This window comes from Peromyscus californicus, unplaced genomic scaffold, assembly GCF_007827085.1.
Source record: "Peromyscus californicus insignis strain IS unplaced genomic scaffold, ASM782708v3 Scaffold_2__1_contigs__length_46816999, whole genome shotgun sequence".
Lineage (NCBI taxonomy): Eukaryota > Metazoa > Chordata > Mammalia > Rodentia > Cricetidae > Peromyscus > Peromyscus californicus.
Window position 1 is genome coordinate 43,683,725 of NW_026294540.1, and position 14,453 is coordinate 43,698,177.

The 14,453-nt window shown below is 39.5% G+C and overlaps 1 protein-coding gene across 5 annotated transcripts in view; it reads left to right on the top strand.

Moving 5' to 3' along the window:
* Window positions 1-14,453, top strand: part of Pds5b (PDS5 cohesin associated factor B) — a 157,653-nt gene that overhangs the window by 77,752 nt on the left and 65,448 nt on the right. For all 5 annotated transcript variants that reach the window (XM_052754599.1, XM_052754600.1, XM_052754603.1 and 2 more), the window contains exons 7-10: window positions 427-507; window positions 5,950-6,090; window positions 7,874-7,989; window positions 11,524-11,618. In XM_052754599.1, the coding sequence (XP_052610559.1) occupies window positions 427-507; window positions 5,950-6,090; window positions 7,874-7,989; window positions 11,524-11,618 (433 nt within the window). The remainder of the gene's footprint in view (window positions 1-426; window positions 508-5,949; window positions 6,091-7,873; window positions 7,990-11,523; window positions 11,619-14,453) is intronic.

Sequence of the window (14,453 nt, forward strand, 5' to 3'; positions counted from 1 at the left end):
CATTTCTGTATGGTTAATCTGTTATGAACAAAATCTGAAAAGAATATAGTTCTTTTTGCTTGGAAAAGAGAATTTGTGATCCAGTAGGCCAGACTGTTCTAAGAAAAGTGAGTTTACTTTTTTTCTTTTATGGATAGCTCTCTCATTCTATTTATTCAAGAGGCTTTTAAAATACAAATAATATTTTGCTTTTCATAGTTGAGGTACAGGACTAGGGTTATAATTCAGTGGGAGAGTTCTGTAAGCCCAGCACATACGAGATTCCACCATTGCAGACAAATGTAGCTAGTTAGCTTTGTAAATATGTGTATTTATGTATGTGTGTATATATATATATATATATATATATATATATATATATATACACACACACACACAATATGCATATGTATGTATGCAATTCAGATAACTGTTTGTGTTTTCCAGAACTTAAACAAGCAAGCATATGACTTGGCAAAGGCTTTGCTGAAGAGGACTGCTCAAGCTATTGAACCATATATTACCAATGTAAGTTTCGCACTTGGTTTTAGAAGGATTAAGTGAAATTTTAAAGACTGTTGGAAGCAAATCTCAGCAAGTAGCCCACACTACTTACGTTGCTATTGCTGTTTTCCCAGTGACAGTTTCATTTCCTTTCTCTCCTTTCTTAGTTACTTTTGCTTAATGTTTTTGGGAATGCTAGCTCTCTTGTTTGTGCCTTTATTTGCTTCTTTGAAGTTCCTAGAGATAATAGCTTTTTGGAGGGGAGGGGTTAGCAAAATATAGTTTCTAATATTAGCAATGGAGTTAAAGGTAATTAGATAAAACATATGGCACTTTCTGCTATTCAGGGAAGTTGCTTACATCTTTTTGGAGATTAAATTAATCTTTAATTAAATTAATAATAGGAACCACTATCAGGAGGTAGAAATTGTAGACAAGTTTGACTGCCATAGCAGTTTGGTGGAAGTTACTTACACATTGTCAGCCCTGAGGGAGGTTTATGTAAACGTGCTTTTTCTGAGGAAGAGGGAGATTGGCGGTGAGATGAACCCTTTTGAATATTGCCCCAGCTTTGGCCACTTATATCGACCATCTCATATTGGTCTTAGAAGAAGTCGTTCTTAGCTCCGTCGTTCATAGGAGTTTGATTTCCTCTCCACAGCTCTTTGAGGTGTGTCACTGCAGGGCCACCATCCACGCCACACTGACGTGAATGGTGCTGCCTCTTGTTAATGGTAGCCGGACTTGTGTAACAGTTCTTCCCCCTTGCCTTCTGCTCTCACCCTCCCTCAGCAGCTTGAAGGATGTAATCTGTCTGCTTGAGCAAAGGGAGACAGTCTTTTGTTTGTATGTATTTCATTATTCTGAGTTTATTAGAAGAGAATTGTTTTGTAGTACGTAAAAATTTAAGGTCAGGTTATAAAGATGCTATGAAGTGACGTCCTGATAAAGCACACCATAAGACAGAGCCTTGGTAAATCCTGCCTTTGTTTTTGATTTCAAACAAAATTTTTGGTTTAGAAACAAAATTTATTTTGAAGTGAACTTTCAAAATCTGGAAGATTAATGCTGTGACTTACCTTAAGAGCTCCAGGGTTGTCAGCAGGTTCCAAATTTGGTTTCTGCAGTCTTGACACTTGGGTATTGCTTGACATTCATTGGTTGAATTGAGTTTGTCATTATTGACTCGTGGCCCTCCTGGTATGAAGACCCAGATTCAGGCTTTCTAGTCATCTCTGGCCTTTGCTTGTTTGAAGTGGTTCTGAGTGAAGATTTGCACACCCAGTCTAGCACACAGGGTGAACTCTGCCTCAAGTCAGATGTGTTTCAGAAGAACACTTACCTTATTTTGATGCCTTTTTCTAAGATTTAGGAAAATAAATATTTGACTGAGCAATTAAAGAAAGAAAAGTGAGTAAAACAATGTTTACTGGAACTGCATGATTTAAGATGATTATACTGGTCTTTGAACTTGAGGGTGTGTTTGAAAACGCAATGTTAGATAAGGAAGGAAAAAAGGCCCAAGGGAATGTTTTCAGCAATCCCAGATAAATGGATGAAGAAACACTCCTCTGACACTTACATTAATTTCCTGCTGTTCTTGCCTATAGAACTAAGTGACCCCCTTTCCCCCATGTCCGTAGTTTTGTTGTGCTCTTTAGAGTTTGGGAGTGGGCAAAGGCAGTAGACTAGTGCATTGCCCCAGCATATTTTCAGTAACGTACTTATTTCTGGAACCTTGTCCATTGTTTTCTCTTTTTATCTTGAATGGCCATTCCATTTATTTATTTAGAGAGCGTGTGTGCATATCTATACATGTGCACAGATGTAGATTGTGTTGTATACATGTGTATGTGCCCACCCGTGTGGATGTTAGTGTGCATGGTGTGTGCACACGTAGAGGCAGAGATTGATGTTGGAGATCATCTTGTATAGCTCTCCAGCTTTTAAAGATGACTTATTTACTTATTTTCAAGGCAGGCTTTCTCAAAGGACCTGGAGAATGACAGTTGTGTTAGACTGGCTGGCAGTTGGCCACCAGGACTCTTCCATTTCCACTTCCCTATCACTGGATTATAGATGCATGCCAGTGCACCCATGGGTGCTGGATAGTCAGGTCTAGCTCCTCAGGCTTGCTCAGCATACACTTTGTCCACCGAGCCATCTTCAGCCCTCCATGATTATGTTTTCCTTTGTTTTTATTCCTTGCTTTATTTGAGGCTCAGTAATGACATCATTGGCAGTTGCTTTTGCCCTTCCCCTCTAAGTCAGCCCCTTATAAATCTTACTTTCCACTTGAGTTTTGTGTACTTACATGTGGAATCACTTTGGAACGAACCGAATAGCGTTTTGTGTGTGTGTGTGTGTGTGTGTGTGTGTGTGTGTGTGTGTGTGTGTGTGTACGTGTACACATACATACATACATACATATACATACATACATATATGATAGTAGCAGACGGGTGCAGTGGTAGGATTAGGTGAAGTGACACTACTTACCTTCTTCACGCAGCACTGACAGGAGCAGCAGAGGTGGTGATGGTCCTGCTGACCTCCTTTCACGGTGTGATGTATGCTCTTGTGCACACTAACAAGCTGAGGTCTGCTTTTTATGTGCTGTTCCTACATACATGAACACTGAAGAAATCTCTCCCTCTGTTTCTTCTTTTTCCTTTGTTCTGTCCATATATATGTATGTATGTCTGTATGTATATTTTCTCTAGATATATTCTCATCTGTGTGTTGCATTTTTTGTATTTTTATTTTTATTCATTTTACATACCAGTCACAGATCCCCCTCTTCCCTCCTCCTGCCCCTCCAGCCTCCCCCTCCTCAACCCATCTCCCATTCCCTCCTACAAGAAGGTAAGGCCTCATGGGGAGTCTATGCTGCATTTTTTAATGTTTTTGATGGAATGTGTGAGACACATCCCCCCCTTCTAGTTTGCAAGTTTTTTTCCAGGCTAGTAGGGAAGGTAGTGATAGTTTGACCAATGGGGTGGCCAGACTGGCAGAGGATTATTGTTCTTTATTAAGGAAAAGGTAGATTGAGGGATTTTAATTCAGTGGTTTTAAATTTAATTTTATTATTTTGTTTATGTAAGTGTTTTGCCCATATGTATATCTGTGCATCACATGTATGCAGTGAGTACCCCCAAAGGTCGGAGAGTGCATCAGATCCCCAGGGATTGGATTCAAAAGTCATTGGTGAGCTGCCATGTGGGTGCTGGGAATTGAACCCAGGTCCTCTGGAAGAGCAGCCAGTGTTCTTAACCACTGAGCCATCTCTCCAGCCTCCTTACTTTTTTTTTTTTTTTTTTTTTTATGAACAGGAGAAAAATTTATAACTACAAATTTTAAGGATAATAAAATTTAACCTGAAGAATTTAGTATCTTGATATCTTTGTTTCTTTTCCACAAAATTGATGAGTAGGAAAAAAAACCAAGTTGTTTTAGAAAACCAATAAATAAAGGACAGAAATTTGTCCTTTAAAAAAAAAGTTTTCGTTCTTTGGTAATGTCTTAGTCATTGTTAAATTTCTGTGAAGAGACACCATGACCACGAGAACTCCTATAAAAAAGCATTAATTGGTGCTGGCTTACAGTTTCAGAGGGATAGTCCGTTACTACCATTTTGGGAATCATGGCAGCAGGCATGGCAGGCATGGTGCTGGTGAAGTAGCTGAGAGCTCCATCCTGATCCCCAGGCACCAGGCAGAGGGCCACAGGGCCTGGCTTGGGTTTTTTAACCTCTAAGCTCACCCCAGTGACAAATTTCCAACAAGGCCACACCTCCTAGTCTTTCTAATCTTTTAAAGGGTTTCAGTCCCTGGTGACTCTTGGTTCATGTGTGTGAGCCTATAGGGTCATTCTTATTCAAACCCCCCAGGGAATGTCATACAGTGTATTCGATTTTCTCCTTTCTTTCCCCATGGCCTTCTTTCTTGGGTTGGGCAGTCTGCACTGTTCATAGTATTCATTTATAACTGCCAAGAGCTTGAAGTAAGCCAAGGAGGTGTGAGGTCTTAGTCATTGTACCTTCAATATGGAAGTACAAAAGAAGCCAAGTTATATGTTAATTGGCAGAGGCAAGCAATCAGAGCACCTTGTGTGATACAGATCCTTGACTCTTTCTCTGAGAAGACATAGGAAGCTGCTAAGAATGTGTGAGATATATTCTGGGTCAATTTTACACATTTTGAGAAGTTTTTATTTATTTTAAGTTTTTGAGACAGAGTCTCTGGCTGGCCTGGAACTTGCTATGTAGACCTGGCTGGCCTTGAACTCGAAGAGATCTGCCTCCCTCTGTTGCTGTCTCCAAAGTGCTGGGACTAAAGGCATGCACCACCACACCTGGATTCATTTTTGGAAGATTTTAAATATAAAGGAATTTGGTCATTATGCTTGGTATATTTGCTCTTTTGAGTTGTAGTGTGATGATTGGTTTGATTTGGAAGTTAAAAGCCTGTTGTATTTATTCTTGGTTGGATTTTAATTAGTGTTGTAAACTTTATAAGTGTACACATCATTTATCAGAATGCACAGGAAGATGAAAAGGATTAGAAAGACATTTTATAATGAAAATATAAATCTGTGCAGTTGAAAAATAGAGTAGGCGCTGCTCTGAAGGTATAAGAAAGCTCGATTTTAAATGCTGCAATTTTCCTTATGCTAATGTAAACAAGATATGATCTCTTGTCATTAAGGAATTTATGTAATGATGTGATTAAATCATTTTCTTAGGCTTCTTAAGAGAATCAAAACTGATAAAGTGTGTGTGAGGGTGTGTGTGTGCGTATGTATACATGAACACATATGAGAAAATTTACTAGAATTGGCTCATACTATTTTGGAGGTTGAAGAAGTCCCATGATAGAAGCTTGAGAGCCAGGGAAGCTGATGATTTAACTCTCTGTCCAAATCCAGAGGCCTGAGAACACAGATGAGTGTTGCTAGTGCAAATCTTTGTAACCAGAGCCTGAAGAACCTGGAGTTCTGATGTTCATAGGCAGGAGAGGGAGGTTACCCTATTTCTAGAAAGGAAGGAGGAGCTCAGTTCTCTCTGCCTTTGCATGGTGCTTGCCCATATGGACACTAATATCCCTACTTCTACTCTGGATTCACAGTCTTCTCTGAAAACTTCTTTGAGGATAAAACCAAAAATAACATTTTACCATTTGAGTTGACCCAAAAATATCACAGTTAGGATATAGTTGAGTATTTTAGTGGAGGAACAAAATATAAGGTGTTTGCTGATGTTGATCATCAGTGAGTCAATACAGATTATCTGCGTCATTGTCTACAAGATGAATTCTCTGTTTTAGGTGGGAGTAGTTTCTCATGTAGAAATGTTTCTGTGTGCTTGTTTGACTTCATTTATAACAATAAAAAATTTAATTGACTAATAATCAAAACTTCAGACAGTTTGTCTGTGGCATTTCTTTTAATGACAGATTTTCTTAACAGTTTTTTAACCAGGTTCTGATGCTTGGGAAAACGTCTATCAGTGACTTGTCTGAGCATGTCTTTGATTTGATTCTGGAACTCTACAACATTGACAGCCACTTGCTACTCTCTGTCCTACCCCAGCTTGAGTTTAAGTTAAAGGTAACTACTGTAAAAATACAGCTGCCAACAGGTTCAACAAAGAGCATTGCTGTTGCCTTTTAATTCTTATCCTCGCCTTACTGAAGACAACAGGAGAAGGAATGTTGTTATTGTTCGTTCATGGGTTTGTCTCTCTCTGGATCTCTGGTGTGTGGCATGATGTCTGCCAGTTTAATAACTCCCACTTACAAAACGAACAGCAGTATGACATCATCCTCCGCATATTTTCTAGGATGGATCTGGGCTTAGGTTAACTTTTGAGGCAAGCTAAAGCTTCTGTTTTCAAACACAGTTTGTAGCCCTCTCTTTGACCTCTTGATTGGGCATTAAAAGAGCTGACCTCGTTGTCTGGATGGCCTGCTCTGTCTCTCTTGTGTTACATAGCTACCTGTGCTTTAAGTTTTCTCTCTGTAGGAAAACATCTGAAATTTGTTAGCATGTCTCTATTACCCTGACATTAAATGATGCTACAAATTGAGTTTTATTTGAAGACTTGGGGAGTATGGTTTCTCTCCCAACTCATTACAAGATTAAATACAGCTAGTTATAATTTCTAGTTTTTGATGGATCCTGGTACATAACCCAGAAAAGTAGATTTTCATGTAGCATTTTCTTATTTCTAAAAATTTTGATCTATTACTTTCAAAACCAAAATAAAGCATGCAGTTTATATTGGTATTATATGGTCACTAAATAACCAGTAACTTGTTCTTGTTTTAGTCTAGAGTGTATTTTTGGTATATTTCTTAAGTGAGCCCTTTGATTAAGTGGCCTTCCTATTGCCTTTTAAATGTGATTAGTAATTTTGATTAGGCCAGACAACCAACGTTTCTAATTACTTATTAGTTAATGTGGTTTTCTCTAGAAAACCCTAATTGCATTTCCCTGTACCCTATGAGAAATATCAAAATAAGTAAACTCTTATCCCTGCTTTCAGCCAATTTAGCATGTAGTATGGGAGGGCGAGGGACAGTGAGCGCTGTTAAACAAGAGACTAGATGCTGTGAGATCAGAAGAGATGCAGACAGCAGCAAAAGAGAAGTCAGAGCTGGGAACATTTGAAGGGCAGAGTGTATGTCATGCAAGGCTCTACTTAGACCTCCATTTGTGGAGCAGATAAACACGGACCAAAAAGACATAGGCCATATGTTGGGGGCTCTTGAAGGCTAGCCCGAGGCACTGTTGTAAAATGTAAGAAATCCTTATGTAGCGACACCCATAGCACCTTGAATTTGGTCCTGTTTGATAGGCCTGATTGTTGCACTCTCTTTGGAAGTCTAGCATTGGAGTTGGTCATTTGTTGGTAACAAACTCAACAATAAAACTGTGTTTTCACCTGGAGGACACCTGTCACACAGTGGATAAAGCAGAAGTGTGCTTGCGGCGTGCTCAGCGCTTCGTCACACTGTCGAACTTCCTTTAGGAAGCTGATGTTTGTACAGTGGCTGCTCTTAACAGCCATCTCTTTTCAAGAGTCCTTAGTAGGTCTTTAAATTGACTCTGACTAGAAAAGAACCTTAATTGTAGCAGAGGCTTTTTCAGTAGTTAGTAGGAATCTTGAGACACGTTTTCCCATCACAGTACTGCTTTAATGTGACTTGAGGTGATTAAAGCATTTATTGTAACATTCCATTTTGTGAAACATTTTCTGAGTATTGTTACACACATCACCATCTGGGTTCATAGAAGTTTTTTGGTAAATTAGAGAGGCCTGGAAATCCTAGGAATAGGTCACGTTTTCAGTGTTTACTTTGAAGTTTAAACAAATTGTGCTTTGTTTTAGAGCAATGATAATGAAGAACGCCTCCAGGTTGTTAAACTTCTAGCAAAAATGTTTGGGGCAAAGGATTCAGAACTGGCCTCTCAAAATAAACCACTCTGGCAGTGCTACTTGGGCAGGTATATGATTTTGGTTTTTTTGTTTGTAAGAAATATGTGTTTATATCTATTTCTATTGTTTTTTTAAAATTCTGCACACATTTAAGCTATGTTCTTAAGTCATAATAAAGGGTTTTGGGGTTGGGAATATAACTCAGTTGGTACAGTGCTGACCTAGTGTGTCCAAGGCCCTAGGTAGGGGTTCCTAGCACCCCATAAACCAGTAAGTAAGGCAGAAGGATCAGAAGCTGAAGGCCAGTCTTTGCACCAGCCTGGCCTTACATGAAACACTGATTCAAAAATAAAGAAAGAAAAAAACAAAAAAAAAAAAAAAAAAAAAAAAGAAAGAAAGGATTTTTCATTTTGTAGTTTTCAGTGTTGATTATAACTGTCGTGTTTAAAATTTTCTTTTATCTTTTCATTTTATTTTGTCTTTGGTGATTTTTTTTTTTTGAAAGATGGTACATTTTAAAAGCTAACTCATGGTTTTTGTTACAACCATAAAATAATAATAGAAGCAACTGAAAGTGCAGCTTGCAGTGATGCAGTCCCTCCCCCAAAGCCGTATCTAATTGGATTGTTTGGCTCTACTGGATAGGTAAGGATACTGATGAAATTAGCAACAGATGACGTAGAGCTGAACGTGGTGGTGTCCATCTTTCCAGCACTCCAAGCAGAGGCAGGCAGACCTCTTGAGAGTGTTTGGACCAGCCTGGTGCACCCAGCCTCCCTTCTTCCTTCCTTTCCCTTGGTCCAGAGTGTTTGCTTCTCCTGCCTTAGCCTCTCCAGTGCTCAGGCTCCATCCTTTAAGTGTGTTCTATCAAATACAGCTCGCTTGCTCGCTCGCTCCTCCCTCCCTCCCTTTTTCCCTTCCCTTTCTCCTTTTCCCTTTCCCTTCCTTTTCTTTCTTTCTTAAGAGGGTTTCTCTATGTAGCCCTGGCTGTCCTGGAACTCGCTTTGTAGACCAGACTGACCTTGAACTCACAGAGCTCCATCTGCCTCTGCCTCCCAAGTTCTGGGATTAAAGGCGTGTGTCATCACCTCCACTTTATAATTAAAAAAAAAATATATGGTCAGTGTACAGCTAGTTATGTGTAGTTGAAAGGGATACATCTTAAGACGTCTCCATAGGAAATTTGTTTTGCAAATATCTCCGTGCACCTTCAAGAACTAGGATGGCATTGAATTGCCAGCAAGAAGAGTCCAAGATCGACTGTTGCTGTGCATGTGCTGGCACTGAAGTGGTTGTGTAGGCACTTGCTGTACTTTCGAATTAGGAATTAGATTAGCCAGGCCATCCAGGTAACACACTCTCCTGGAAAATCCTGCTGTCAACACGTATTCCCTTTCTGATCCACTGCAGCTGCTGCTTTTAATTTAAGGACATCAAACTTCTCACCAAATTAAATATCACTGCATCTGGTCTGGGAATGGAGGTCCATGGTAGAACACTAACCTCGCATGTGTAAGGCCCACGGTTCGATTCTTACCACCACAAAAGGGAAGAAACAAAAAAGCCTCTAAAGCCCGTGTGGTGATGCACACCTTTAATCCCTGCACTAGGGAGACAGGCAGACACCAGCCTGTTCTACATAGTGAGTTCTAGGTCAGCTGGGACCTGGTCTCAAACAAAACCAAACGACAAAAACAAGTGCCCATCAAACTAGAGGAGCTGAAAGTATTTTAACAGATTTAGTTACATACAATGATGGTAAGTTACAGGCTTGTTTAAGAAATGGTGAGTGTTGCAATGTTGGACACCTGGATTCAAAACACGCCTTACCAGGGCCATGAGAGAGTGTTGTACTTCCTAGAGTAAATGGTTTTTCCTGATGAGAACAACTTAAGTAATGTGCTGCTGCTGGCTTTGAAAACATGTCTTCTTTTAAAAACATACTGCTTTGAGGGGTGCGAGGGCTACTGAGGATTGAACCAGAGTCTTGTGCGTGCTTGGCAGTCCCACTACTGTTGAGCTCCGTCCTCAGCTTCATCTTTATACTTTCATGGAGTCCAGGGATTAGATCTTCAGGTGTTTTTACCTGCTGAGCTGTCTGCCGGCCCTAGATGTTGTTTCTTTCGGTGTTGAGCGATAAAAATACTTGAGCCTTTTGATTTTACAGAAGTAAGACACAGACTTATAGACTGGAAACCCTTGGCTCTAGTGTTACTGACACTTAAGCCAAATTGAAAAGTCTTGGATGAGCTGCTGTGTATAGATGTTGAACATTGCTAATTGAAGGGCAATTAGATGTCATGTGCATGCTAATGGAGGAATACAGTGCTGTCTATTAGATAGTTTTGCTAAGAAATTCAAATCCCAATACCCAATACAGTCATGTGTCAAACTTTGACTACCAGTTTCTAAGGTTAGGAGTGAAAGGTTCCTGCTAATTGACATAAAAAAAAAAAAAAAAAAAACATGAAGAATATCTAAATCGTAGGAAAGCACTCTTTGAGTGCTTAGTTTTTATAGATAAATTGTAGATAGAGTATAAAGATGGCCTTGTTAACCGGGTGGTGGTGCACGCCTTTGATCCCAGCACTCGGGAGGCAGAGGCAGAGGCAGGCGGATCTCTGTGAGTTCGAGGCCAGCCTGGGCTACAGAGCGAGTTCCAGAACAGGCTCCAAAGCTCCACAGAGAAACCCTGTCTCGAAAAACCAAAAAAAAAAAAAAAAGATGGCCTTGTTATTAGTTAGAAATGAGATAATTCTGATGGCTAATTGGATAAGAACAATTTTTTGATACAGTTTAGAATCATAGGATAAAACTAACACAGTGTAAGATTTGCCACATGTTAATTTATGTCCTATAATTAGGAAAAAACATTTCAAGGAAATCTCTTCTCAGACATGATATGAAATTGAAGTGTTTCTCTGAAATATAAACATATGCACACGTATATTTATAAAACATGACATATGCAGACATACTTTGACACTTACTCAACAGACACATTTGAAATACAGTACTGATGGGAAAACATTTGTTACTATTATTCCAGTGGAAAACAGAGCCTCCCTAGAATTTTACAGTCCTAAGAGGACCTGACTGAGATTGCTCTAGTTTATGTATGGCCCCAAACTGTTAGTCTTGTTAGACTTTGCGTTTTCTTTAGTATGTGTATGTGTCTGCATGCATGCGAGTAGACCCGTGGATATGTGCTTGTGCACATGGAGGCCCGATGTTTGCCTTGGATGTCATCCTTCAGAGGCTGACATCTACTTGATGGTGAGTACTGCAGCAGTGCCTGAGCTAGGGTACCCCAGCAGTACCTGAGCTTGGAGACTGGGCTGGGCTGGCTGGACAGGCACTTCTACTTGCTCAGTTGTGGGGTCAAAAGGGTGTGCCACCACACCCATCTTTTTATGCAGATGCTGGGAATTCAACACAAATCCTTTACCAAGCACTTTACCAATCCCATTATCTTCCCAGGCCCCACTTTGGATTTTCATGTAAACATTTATTAATGAATAAGAGAAATAAATACAAATTGAGTATAGATTAAATTTGTCCATTTTGATTGTTTTAGAGTACTCTTTTTAATCTTTTATCAGGTTTAATGATATCCATGTGCCAATACGCCTGGAATGTGTGAAATTTGCTAGCCATTGTCTCATGAACCATCCTGATTTAGCAAAGGATTTAACAGGTAATAGCACATATTTCTGGATGCTCTTCAGTGGGAAAAAAAATAAGCTTTGTAGTGAAACCCTTTCTTTTAGGTGTTTCTGGTAGCTGTCTTCTCTTTCCATTCATCATCATGGAACTTACTTTCTGAAGCGACGATTTTTACCATGTAGTTCCTTGTGCACACTAGAAGCAGTTTTTTGGAAGTAACTTCATGAATTAAAGTAGTTCTTTTGTTTAAGAATAGCTGTGCACATTCTCACATATTTGAGTTTGAATGGGTCTTGACTTTGAAAATTTTGAAAATGCTAATGCTCTATACTTTAAGAACTTAGTGAAAGTCATTTAACTCTAAACTAAGTTAACCATAGTTAATGGAGATAACTTAAACTCTGTATAAGCATTAAGTATTTCACTTCCAAATTTTGAAGTAATAAGAATACCATATACCTATTTAATTTTTTAGATTATGAGATAGTTCATGAAATGAAGGTTACTCTAATAGCATGCATGTCTTTTGTACAAATGTTAGCGTTTACTGAAGTGCTTAGGAGCTAGGCAAGCGCGCGAACGGTAAGTCCTGCAGAACCCTCCTTGCAGCAGCTCTCCTGGGCTGCTCTTGAGTTTGGTCTGTGTGGTGTTGTGGTTTTATAGTCATCTGCTCATTTGTTACCTGTGTGTGGCTGACTTAGTGTTGTCCTGTGGAAAGCATCTCATTGGAATCATGTGACTTAGATGGAGTTCTGTCTTTATTAAGTTTTTTTTATTGCCTATTTCCTTCCCTTGTGTCTCATAATTTTTCTTTGTTCTCATTTTTCTTGCTCTGTTTTCTCACTCTATTCTTTTGCATTAAACAGTTATTTATGTAAGTCCCAAGTTGTACATTTCAGGCTGCTTTTGCTTATCAGTGCTCCTTAAAGCCTTCTATTCCTTCCGAGTTTCTCCTTCTGAAGAACACCATAAATTATATCCATCTGTAGTATTTTAAACAGTAGCTTGTCACAGTAATCCTTCCAAGTATATTGAATTATTTATTGTCAGTCAGATTTTTTTCATTTCATTTTTATTTTTCTTTCCTTTTTTTTTTTTAAGACTTATTTGTTTATTTTGTATACAGCATGTATGACACCAGGTCAGAAGAGGGCACCAGATCTCATTACAGGTGGTTGTGAGCCACCATGTGGTTGCTGGGAATTGAACTCGGGACCTCTGGAAGAGGAGTCTGTCAGTCAGATTTTTAACAGCCTGTTTTTCGTTTGTTTTGTTTTTAAGCCAGTGTCATCCCTTTTTTATAGAGACAGCTTACTTGGACCTTCTGTCTTCCTACTTACATCTGGATCACCTCTTTATAGCTGCTGTACTGTGGTGCTCCTGGGGTTATCTAGCTTCTTTACTCCTTGGCCCTCTGCCGTGTGTGTGTGTGTGTGTGTCGGGGGGGGGGGGGGGTGTCTATGTTTTTCTTTCACTTCCTGCTCTCCCATCCCCACTCCTCTCTCTGTGGATATTCTTTTGGGAAGGGGACTTGTCACATCCTTTTCTTGTATTACGGATGCAGTATTTTCTGAAACTGTTAATGTTTGTTTTGGTGGGGAGGGTTTTTCTTTTAAAAAAATTAACTTCTTTTTCACCATTTATTTGCTTTTGTTTGTTTTTATACGTTAGTTTCTTTCCTCAGAAATCTTGGTAATTCATAGCCATGTGCTCATGAGTAATAGTGTGTGTACACTAAACAGAAAGCCATTTGAAAAAGTGCTAGGTGTAAGCATTTGGTCTGTAACTGCTAAGACTTTCTTACTGTGATGAGTTGTTTTCCAGATTCTTAATTTAGATACTTGTACTTCAGTTGGATCACATGGAAACAAGGTCCTGTCAGCCAGAATCTTAGCTTTATTCCTTTAGTAACCATATTCAGAGTTTCACTAATTACAGCATAGAAACGATAATACACATTATTTCCCAGTAACACCAGCTGAGTTGAATATTTTAATTCATTGATATAGAAAATGATAACGACATCCTTAACAGTAATACATCTGTTAATGTATATGACTAGCTTAATGAGTTAGAGACAGCCTTGTCAACTTTCCTGCCCTGGAAATGGAGCAGACTTTCACTCTTCAGTTGTACATGACATTTAGTTTGTGAGGAAGCCAGCCTTGCTTCTTCCCTCCTTCCTTCCCTTGCTCTTCATTTTCTTGAATATTGAACATTCTACATAGGGTTTCCTGTAGCATGAATTGCTAAACGGGCTTATTAATAAAAAACCCAAAGCCAGATATTGGGGTAAAAGCTGAAAGATCAGAGAGGCAGATCAGCAAGCCACTAGTTCTTACTCCTAAGAAATCCTCCGCTGCTGAAAGAGAGCGAGCTCCTCTCTCCACCCCGCCTTATCACTTCCTCTCCCAACCCAGCTCTATCACTTCCTGTCTGTCTGTACAGACCTCTATGGTTAACTAGTGGCTAGCTCCACCTTCTGATTTTCAGGCAAGCTTTATTTGCTAGAGCACAAATAAACTATTCCCACAGTTTGCTTTTGCTCTGTTGATTTGCGAAGGCCTTTCTAATTTTCTAAAGCAATATTGTGGTGATATATTGTGTACCCCAGTGAAGCTTGCCTGGGGATCAAAAGACAAAGCCAGCCACTATATTAAACATAGATAGAGGTCAGGCAGTAGTAGCACACACCTTTAATCCTAGCATTCGGGAGACAGAGAACCATCCGTATGTGTGAGTTCAAGGCCACACTGGGAACAGAGCCAGGCATGGTGGCACAGGTCTTTAATTCTAGCACTAGGAAGGAAGTAAGATGGCAGGGCACAGAAAGGCGTGAGTAAACAGGAAGTCTCTCTCTTGAGGC